General features: G+C 45.8%; 1 protein-coding gene across 3 annotated transcripts in view; it reads right to left on the reverse strand.

Annotated features, from left to right (window-relative positions):
* Window positions 1-2952: 2952 nt before the first annotated feature.
* MCFD2 (multiple coagulation factor deficiency 2, ER cargo receptor complex subunit) overlaps window positions 2953-10515 on the reverse strand; it is an 11394-nt gene continuing 3831 nt past the window's right edge. Inside the window, exons 1-4 of one of the 3 annotated variants that reach the window (XM_017862731.1) lie at window positions 8056-8455; window positions 6828-6982; window positions 5604-5763; window positions 3018-3383 (exon numbers count right to left, since the gene is read on the reverse strand). In XM_017862731.1, the coding sequence (XP_017718220.1) occupies window positions 3252-3383; window positions 5604-5763; window positions 6828-6976 (441 nt within the window). In that variant the 5' untranslated portion in view covers window positions 6977-6982; window positions 8056-8455 and the 3' untranslated portion in view covers window positions 3018-3251. Of the gene's footprint in view, window positions 3384-5603; window positions 5764-6827; window positions 6983-8055; window positions 8456-10515 lie in introns of those variants that run through there. The other 2 variants (XM_017862730.1, XM_017862732.1) reach the window with 2 other exon arrangements.

Consider the following 10515-nt stretch of genomic DNA (forward strand, 5'->3'; position numbering starts at 1 on the left):
AGATTCACACTGTTAAAGGGTTTTTTGGGTTCCTTTTCTAATCTTTCCTGATTTTAAAAGAATCCATGTATCTAGGCTAAAAAAGGTAACTTCAACAATATCCCTCCTGACTAGAACTTCTATCTGATTAATCATTGTTTGGTGAATTATCTTTTCACTTCCTACTTAGGCTAGGCCAGGTGGTAGTTTTACTCCTGCTGATAAAGTCCTGACATTCCTAATAGTTCCTAAACTGCAAATAAAAAACCCTAGAAACAAGAGTGAAATAGAAATATTAAGAAAGCTAAAACACTATCGATTAGAGAACACACTTAAATTCAAGGTCTCTCCCAGGTTGAAGACAGAAAAGCAATAAAGTATAAGGATGTGGCAGTAGTTGTATAAAATACTGAAAATCTGAAAAAGAGTCATCAGTTAAGCTAGTAGTGTATCATTTCCAAAATGTCAGAGGATACAGAATCTTAGACTCGGTGGCTAGGCTGACATTCTTATGCTGTGGCTTTGAAATAGCCTAATAAATATCCACTTGTCCAGCGCAAGTAATCATTTAGGCCAGGGGAACTTTACAGAATACTGACCATGTTTACCTGGATAGGAACCACCAGGGCAAACATTTGGCATTCACTCCACTCCTTCACTGTTACTGAAAAGCATCTACTTGGCAAAGCCTGTTGTTTTACTTTTCAGGTAACGTGAATTAAAATTAAGAAACTAGCAGTCTTCTACTACAGTCAACTTCCTGAGTATTCAGCTCCAATTATCCAATATTCTTGAAAGGATGCTGATATGGTTTGGTTGTGTCCCCCCTCAAATCTCAACTTGAATTGTATCTCCCAGAATTCCCACGTGTTGTGGGAGGGACCCGGTGGGCGGGGGAGTAATTGAATCATGGGGGCCAGTCTGTCCCATGCTATTCTCATGACAGTGAATAAGTCTCATGAGATCTGATGGGTTTATCAGGGGTTTCTGCTTTTGCTTCTTCATTTTTTTCTTGCCGCCATGTAAAAAGTGCCTTTCGCCTCCTGCCATGATTCTGAGGCCTCCCCAGCCATGTAGAACTGTAAGTCCAATTAAACCACTTTTTCTTCCCAGTCTTGGGTATATCTTTATCAGCAGCATGAAAATGGACTAACACAGTAAATTGGTACCAGGAGAGTGGGGCACTGCTGAAAAAATACCCAAAATGTGGAAGCGACTTTGGAACTGGGTAACAGGCAGAGGCTGGAACAGTTTGGAGGGCTCAGAAGAAGACAGGAAAATGTGGGAAAGTTTGGAACTTGCTACAGACTTGTTGAATGGCTTTGTCCAAAATGCTGATAGCAATATGGACAATAAAGTCCAGGCTGAGGTGGTCTCGGATGAAGATGAGGAAGTTGTTGGGAACTGGAGTAAAGGTGATTCTTGTGTTTTAGCAAAGAGACTAGCAGCATTTTGCCCCTTCCTTGGAGATTTGTGGAACTTTGAACTTGAGAGAGATGATTTAGGTTATCTGGCAGAAGAAATTTCTAAGCAGCAGAGCATTCAATAGGTGACTTGGGTGCTGTTAAAGGCATTCAGTTTTATAAGAGAAACAGAGCATAAAAGTTTGGAAATTTGCAGCCTGACTATGCAATAGAAAAGAAAACCCATTTTCTGGGGAGAAATTCAAGCCAGCTGCAGAAATTTGCTTAAGTAGCAAGGAGCCTAATGTTAATCCCCAAGACCATGGGGAAAATGTCTCCAGGCCATGTCAGGGCAGCCGGGAGGCCCAGGAAGAAAACGTGGTTTCATGGGCCAGGCCCAGGGTCCCCAGGCTGTGTGCAGCCTAGGGACTTGGTGTCCTATGTCCCAGCCACTCCAGCCATGGCTGAAAGGGGCCAACATACAGCTCAGGCTGTGGCTTCAGGGAGTGGAAGCCCTAAGCCTTGGCAGCTTCCACATGGTGTTAAGCCTGCAGATGCACAGAAGTCAAGAAGTGAGATTTGGAAACCTCCACCTAGTTTTCAGAAGATGTATGGAAATGCCTGGATGCCCAAGCAAAAGTTTGCTACAGGGGAGGGACCCTCATGGAGAACCTCTGCTAGGGCAGTGCAGAAGGGAAATGTGGTATCAGAGCCCCACACAGAGTCCCTACTGGGGCACTGCCTAGTGGAGCTGTGAGATGAGGGACACCGTCCTCCAGACCCCAGAATGGTAGATCCACCAACAGCTTGCACCATGTGCCTGGAAAAGCTGCAGGCACTCAACACCAGCCGTGAAAGCAGCCAGGAGGGAGGCTGTACCCTGCAAAGACATAGGGGCAGAGCTGCTCAAGACCATGAGAACCCACTTCTTGCAACAGCATGACCTGGATGTGAGACCTGGAGTCAAAGGAGATTATTTTGCAACTTTAAAATTTGACTGCCCTGCTGGATTTCGGACTTGCACGGGCCCTGTAACCCCTTTATTTTGGCCAATTTCTCCCATTTGGAATGGCTGTACCCCTGTTGTATCTAGGAAGTAACTAGCTTGCTTTTGATTTTACAGGCTAATAGGTGGAAGGGACTTGCCTTGTCTCAGATGAGACTTTGTACTGTGGACTTTGGGTTAATGCTGAAAAGTGTTAAGACTTTGGGGACTGTTAGGAAGGCGTGATTGGTTTTGAAATGTGAGGACATGAGATTTGGAGGGGCCAGGGGCAGAATGATATGATTTGGCTGTGTCCCCACCCAAATCTCAGCTTGAAATTGTATCTCCCAGAATTCCCACGTGTTGTGGGAGGGACCCAGGGGAGGTAATTGAATCATCGGGGCCAGTCTTTCCTGTGCTATTCTCGTGATAGTGAATAAATTTCACAAGATCTGATGGTTTATCAGGGGTTTCTGCTTTTGCTTCTTCCTCATTTTCTCTTGCCGACACGTAAGAAGCACCTTTCGCCTCCCGCCATGATCCTGAGGCCTCCCCAGCCATGTGGAACTGTAAGTCCAAGTACTCTTTTTCTTCCCAGTCTCGGGTATGTCTTTATCAGCAGCATCAAAACAGACTAATACAGATGCTTTAAGCAAGCCCTTGTCCAATAAGGTATTTAATAGCACTTAGGGACTATTAGATGTCCCATTTCTCTTCTCTTTCATTTCTCTTATCTCTTCTCACCCCAGTGTAACAAATTGCTACAGGTTTTTACCAAAATGCTGCAGCAGTAGTTGGAAATGAGTTATTTTGCATTACTAAAGTGTTCAATCACATTATCACGGGTCACATGTGCATATAACCAGGAGATGGCCAAATAACATCTATTGCAGTGATTTTGCAAATTCAGCATAGTCAATGTATCCATCATTGTTCTTGTCATCATCTCTCAAAACACCATCTATTATGTTAATCAGTTCATCTTCGCTCATTAGTGGTGCCTGTTCACTCCCTTCCTACAAAATACAAATTAAACAATGATGAGTTGCACATTTTACCAGAAGTGCTTAGCTAATGTCCAAAATATCCATGTTCTTTCATGGGCAGTGTTTATTAAAAAAAAAAAGAAAAACAAAACAAATGCCCACGCTCATATGTGTCCAAAAACTTTCAATGGAGTATGGGGCGACTTCTAGGAATACATATATACACACACACATATATATACATATATATATATAGAGAGAGAGAGAGAGAGAGAATATATATTATTGAGTCAATTTATAATAATCCAGTTGAGAAATTACATTTGCCAGATAAAAGAAGGCCCTTCGAAATAGGTTTTTGCTTATTTGTTTCATTACGGCTCATCCTTTTTTAATTGGAAAAGTGCCAGTCCTCCTGAGGGTCAGTTCTGTGCACAAATTTGCCTGATAAAATAGAAATAGTGACGAACTGGACAACAAGTTGGCATCAAAACAAGAGGAAGAAGGCACTGCTGATCAGCAGAACCTGTTACGATCTTTGAGGAGAAAGTATTTCCCATGCTCCAAGACCAGGGATAGTGGGCTGAGGCTGCTCACATCCTTGGCTGGTTCTTCCTTTGTCACATCTCCCACATTCACCCTTCCCTTTCCTATCACCACCACCATCCTCATCTGCCAGGACTGCCGAGCGCTAATTCCTCCGCCTAATATTAGTCTCTCCTCATGTCCTTCGGTGTGTCTCCCACAGCCAAGGATCTTCCCTAAACAATGCCATTCTCCTGGGCAAAACCGTTCATGCTCCCTGCTGCCTTCAAACCTCACCTGCACTCCTAGCAGCCAATGTAACCCCACCCACCTGGCTAACTTTGCCTTGCTTCCTCTCTATAGAGGGCAGTGTGGCAGAAGGGGAATGACATTAAACGTGGAGGCACAAGGATTTGTTTTTTTTTTGGAGACAGGGTCTGACTCTGTCACCCAGGCTGGAGTCCAATAGCATGATCACAGCTCACTGCAGCCTCAACCTCCCAGGCTCAGGTGTTCCTCCAGACTACCCTCCCACCCCGTCACCCCAGCAGCTGGGACTATAGGCGAGCATCACTATGCCCAGCTAATTTTTGTAGAGATGGGATATCGCCATGCTGCCCAGATTGGTCTTGAACTCCTGGGCTCAAGCGATCCTCCTGCCTCAACCTCCCAAAGTGCTGGGATAACAAGCATGAGCCACTGTGCTTAGCCTGGCACAAGATCTTGATTTCAGTTTCCTCACCTAGAAAACAGGAGGGTTTTGTTTGTTTTTTGTTTTCTGAGACAGGGTCTCGCTCTATTGCCCAGGCTGGAGTTCAGTGGCAAGATTGCAGCCTCAACCTCTCAGGCTCAAGTGATCCTCCTACTTCAGCCTCATGAGTAGCTGGGACTATGGGCACGTGCCACTGAAAATGGAAGTATTAACAATGTCTGCCACTGCCTACTCAAGATGTTGCAAAGATCCAATGAGGTCTCTAACCTACTTGAAAGTGCTTCAGAAACTTTGGAGCACTGTACAGTATCACATAGCCCTCAAATACTGCCATGTCCCTGAATCCCTTGGTCTCAATTCACCATTCTTCCCAAATGGAATAACTTCTCCCTTGCTCTGCAGTTTGAATGCGGTCTGTCTTTTAGGCACTAACTCTCATACTCTGGTGTGTATCAGAAATGCTTGTAGCACTTAAAGATACAAATGCCCAGCCCTGGGACTTCTGCCTCAGCAAGTTATCCTTTTCCGGAAGGATCGCTGAACAGAAAGAGGCAGAACACAGAAGAGAAAGCAGCAGCAGCACCTTTTTTTCTTTTCTTTTTCTTTTTTTGAGACAAGGCGTCGCTCTGTTGCCCAGGCTGAAGTGCAGTGGCATGATTATGGCTCACTATAGCCTCGACATCCTGGACTCAAGCAATCCTCCCACCTTAGCCACCTGAGTACCTGGAACTACAGGCATGTGCTACCAGGCCTGGCTAATTTTTTAATTTTTGTTTTGTTTGTTTTGTAGAGATAGGGTCTCACTATAGTGCCAAGGCTGGTCTTGAACTCCTGGCTCAAGTGATCCACTTTGGCCTCCCAAAGTGCTGGGATTACAGATGTGAGCCACCATGCCCAGTGGAGAAGCAGCACTCTTGGCACATAAGGACAACACAAGTCAACAAGACGGGGGACCAAATTAACAAAGGGAGGCCTTTCTGTGATATAGCCCCCCAAGCCACCGCCACACCTACCTCCTTATGGACATGAGTGATGGCTGTGGAGAGTTCTAAGCCATCAAGCAAATTATTGCCATCATAATCATGCATTTTGAAATAATGGAGCTGCAGTTCTTGTGGTGACATCTCCGCCTCTGGTTTGTTGATGACACCTTCTAGATGCTCCATGATATGCCTAAAAATCAACAGTCAGGTTCAGGCCAATTGGCAGAGACACTGGGATCACGCTGAAATCTTAAGGACTCTGAAAAGTTCAAGTTGTTAAACTTCCTCCAGCTCAGAAAAACAAACACCAACAGTGGCAGACCACACTCGAGGATTACATAGAGATAGACAGACAGGGCCTTGACAGGAGCAGGGAAAGTCAAACAGACTATCTGTTATGCTGGCAGGATTAGGGTGTTCTTTCCCCTTTATTATTAAAACTTTGTTATAACATTTTCAGGCCACCAATTTAAAAATATGTCTTTTAAAACAATTTTTTTTTTTTTTTTTTTTGAGATAGGGACTCACTCTGCCACCCAGGCTGGAGTGCACGAGCATGATCTCGGCTCACTGTAGCCTCAACTTCCCAAGTTCAGGTGACTCTCCCACTTTAGCCCCCCAAGCAGCTGGGACCATAGGCATGTACTGCCACACCCAGCTAATTTTTTAATTTTTTAGTAGAGACAGGGTTTCCCTATATTGCCTAGGCTGGTCTCGAATTCCTGGGCTCAAGCAATCCACCTGCCTCAGCCTCCCAAAGCACTGGGATTACAGGTGTGAGCCACCGCACCCAGCCTTAAAAACAAAGGATAACTGAGTATAATGCATGAGGCTAACTGGTGCAAGACAAAAGCTGCAAGAAATGATTCAATGTTTGAACGTGTTGATTAAAAAAAGGTCTTGTTATAGTCAAGAAACCTTAGCTATTTTCTGAAGTCTGCTACTACGACTGTGTATGTGTACCTGTGTGTCTATTTGTATGTGTGTGTGTGTCTGTCTGTGGTGAAAAAAGGAGAGACTGGATTCAGACAAGTAATTTATCCCATTTGGGCCTAAAGATCTTCCACCTGTGATACAATGATGAACAAAGAATACCTGACTTATAGGTGGCAATAAGGAATAAGAATCATCCTCGAAGAATGTCAAGGAGCCATAGAAACAGGAAGAAGGAAAGGAGGACTGAGCATGCCCTTGCTGCTGGCTCAGCTGCAGATGAGGAAGGCCCCTGGACCACAGCCCGGGCTGAATACGTACTCTTGGTCGTGCACTGTGTTCTTATCCAGGCCCATGCTGCCGGGTTGGGAGAAGCTGGCTGCAGGCTCCTCAGCCCTGGCGCCTGGGGCACAAAAGGCCCAGAGCAGGCTACACAGGAAGGGGGTTCTGAGCAGGGATCTCATGGTCATCAATATCTGTGAGACGGGAAACAAAGAAGAGGAAGGCAGAGCATCAGAGCCAAGGTTTCGTTCAGGGCTTGACATGGCATGATCCTGGGAAACCTGATGAAGCAGTGAGGTTAGGAAGACAGCTTGTCAAACAGGGCCCAATGCCAGCTCTGCTTTGAGACTACAGGATGACCCTGGGCACTCCAAGTCACTCAAATGGCAAGGGAAGGCTCATGAGGTTTCCTGAAGTGCCTGCAGAGTGCCAAGCAACACGTGAAAGCTTGAAGGGACTGGAAGATTATTCCTGCCTCTCAGAAGCTACAGTCCACTGAAAGAAATATTTTCTACCAAGAGCACCAGGAAAGGTAGCCAGCAAGTTATACCAGAATATCAGAGAAAGAGAAAACCCTCTAGGAGTTCAGGGGAAGAAATCTCCTCCGGGTAAAGGAAAATCAAAAAAGGCTGATTGAAGTGACACTGCAGCTGGGTCTGGACAGATATGCAGGGACTGAAGGACCACAGGAATGGTGGGAGCAGAGTGGCAGGTGCCCACAAGCGGGAAAGAAACTACAAGTAGTTCAGCTGGGCTGCAGCCTAGAGGGTAGGAAGCTGACAGGACAGAGGTGGCTCCAAGGGCTAGACAGGCTGCATTGGACATGGCTTTGCACCCTAGGCCAGGGCTTGACATCTCCTGCAGAGAAAGAGGACAGTCACAATTCGTGAATGGGAGGTAAGATCAGAGCTTGGTTTCAGAATGACTCATCTGAAGGCACAGTGGGGAAGGCATAAAGTGGCAAAAGCAAGACTAGAGGCAGAAGCATGGTAGCCAAGGGAAGTGGTAAGGCAGGTCAGATCAAGGTCTGCGGCAGTGGACAAGGAGAACACCTTAACTCCTCCTTCTGTACCTCCTGGTCGGTGACAGTGGCAAGTAACTTAACCACGGTGAGCAGGCACTGGAAAGGGAAGTTATGGAGAAATCAGGATTCTATCGGGAACTCCCAGGGTTTGCCACACTTGGAATTTTGGTCAATAAAATGACACAGTCAGCTACAGAGCAAGTTCTCAGAGGGCAGGGAGAACTTTAATCCCACCAGTATTACCTGCCAAGAGTCAGGCAGGCCTTTAATAATTGTTGATTCAATGGAAAGTCTTGGTCTGTCCTACGGCTGACAGACTGACCTCAAAAAGGAAGGTGAAGGGCAGCCAGGTGACCTACATACAAAAACAAAAGACCTGACCAAACACTCGCTTCCCAAAAGGCAAAACAGATTCTGCTAGATAACAAGGCCAGGGATTTCTAATAGGCCAATTGTAGTTCACAGCCCCAAACCAACAGTGGTAAAGACAAACCATAAGGCACTGGTCATCCCCTTACACACGCTACACACAGGGCTCAGCTCCGAAGCTGCAGCTGTCTCTGTGCCTGGGGCTGGGAGGTAGAGGTGTTATAGCCCCTCTTACCCATCCTAAAAGGCTCTCAGGGCAGAAGCCTGAGAGTGTGAGTGTGCCACCCTACAACACTTAGAAAAATTTCCCAAATCCATTTTTCCCATTACCAGTATTGCTTCCCATGGCCCCCTCCTTAAAGGGGACAATGGTCACTGTGATGTCTAACTTACAGGATAGGCCAGGCATGGTGGCTCATACCTATAATCCCAGCACTTTGGGAGGCTGAGGCAGGAGGATCACTTGAGGCCAGGAGTTTGAGATCAGCCTGGACAACACAGCGAGACCCCATCTCTACAAAAAATAAAAAATTAGCTGAGCGTAGCAGTGCACCCCTATAGTCCCAGCCACTCAGGAGGCTGAGATGGGAAGATTGCTTGAGCCCAGTTCAAGGTTGCAGTACACTCCAGCCTGGGTAACAGAATGAGACCCTGTCCCCCACCACCAAAAAAAGGAAGAAACTTCCAAGATGCTAAAAAGCACCTAGAATCTAGTCTGCTACTAAACAGTGACATCGAAATGCAATCTGTCTCAGACTTTTTATTTTTTAATTTTTATTTTTTTGAGATGGAGTCTTGCTCTGTCGCCAGGCTGGAGTGCAGTGGCCCAACCTTGGCTCACTGCAACCTCCGCCTCCCAGGTTCAAGCAATTCTCCTGCCTCAGCCTCCAGAGTAGCTGGGATTACAGGTGTGTGTCACCACGTCCAGCTTGGCCAGGCTGATCTCGAACTCCAGACCTCAGGTGATCCACCCGCCTTGGGCTCCCAAAGTGCTGGGATTACAGGCATGAGCTACCTTGCCTGGCCATCTCAGACCTTTCGTACCCGTAGTTTAAAAAAAAAAAAAAAAGCAATCTGTCATATGTAATAGGAAAGAATGCTCAATATATATTGAATAAAAAAGAACAGGCTGCAAAAAAGCTATAAATAATATACTTTTGTAAAATAAAAATGTATATTTCATACACAAACTAATAACAAAGATTATCTTGAGATATGAGATAAGAATTGTCATTTTCGGCCGGGCGTGGTGGCTCACGCCTGTAATCCCAGCACTTTGGGAGGCCAAGGAGGGGGGATCATGAGGTCAGGAGATTGAGACCATCCTGGCTAACACAGTGAAACCCCATCTCTACTAAAAATACAAAAATAAAACTAGCTGGGCGTGGTGGCAGGGGCCTGTAGTCCCAGCTACTCGGGAGGCTGGGGCAGGAGAAAGGCGTGAACCAGGGAGGCGGAACTTGCAGTGAGCCGAGATCACTACATTTTTTTATGAATATGTATTCAATGTAATCTATCCCATAATTTTGTCCCAATACTATATGGATGGGATACAAAAGGAGTTTCCGCTTAATTCTTATCTCCAGAAAATAATTTAGAAACAGTCAGAAACGACACTTACAATTTTACCAAATAAAAGTGCCCAGACCTTGGCCAGGCACAGTGGCTCAGGTCTATGATCCCAGTACTTTGGAAGGCCGAGGCAGGCAGATCACTTGAGGTCAGGAGTTTGAGACCGGCCTGGCCAACACAGTGAAACCCGTCTCTACTAAAAATACAAAAAAAATTTGCCGGGCATGGTGGCGTGCACCTGTAATCCCAGCTATTTGGGAGGCTGAGGCACAAGAATTGCTTGAACCCAGGAGACAGAGGAGACAGAGGTTGCTGTGAGCCAAGATCACACCACTGCACTCCAACCTGGGCAACAGAATGAGACTGTCTCAAAAAAATAAAAAAAAAAAGTGTCCAGACCCTGATAAGGCCACTGCCAGAAAGGCCACTGCCAGAAAACAAGGCTTCAGGTAACTCCTAGCAGTGACTGCCCACGCCATAGCAGAACAACTTGTTCTGACCACACATCTTAGAGTTCTGGGACAGGAAGGATCAGAGAAGGGAATCCAGCTCCTCCTAAGCCTTTTAGACTCATTTACATCAAATGTCTCTTCCTCTAGTGAGGCCTTTCCAAGTCTAGAGTTAGGTATTCTTCCTGCAGGCTCCCAAGTGCTTCCGTTCAGAATGCTCCTGTCCACAGGTGATGATAGCTGCAAAAGAATTCTTTTTTTTTTCTTTTGTTTTCTTGTGTGTTAATGAATTCTTTTTTTTTTTTTTTTTTTT

Source organism: Rhinopithecus bieti, unplaced genomic scaffold (assembly GCF_001698545.2).
Source record: "Rhinopithecus bieti isolate Rb0 unplaced genomic scaffold, ASM169854v2 scaffold_61117, whole genome shotgun sequence".
Taxonomy (NCBI): Eukaryota; Metazoa; Chordata; class Mammalia; order Primates; family Cercopithecidae; genus Rhinopithecus; species Rhinopithecus bieti.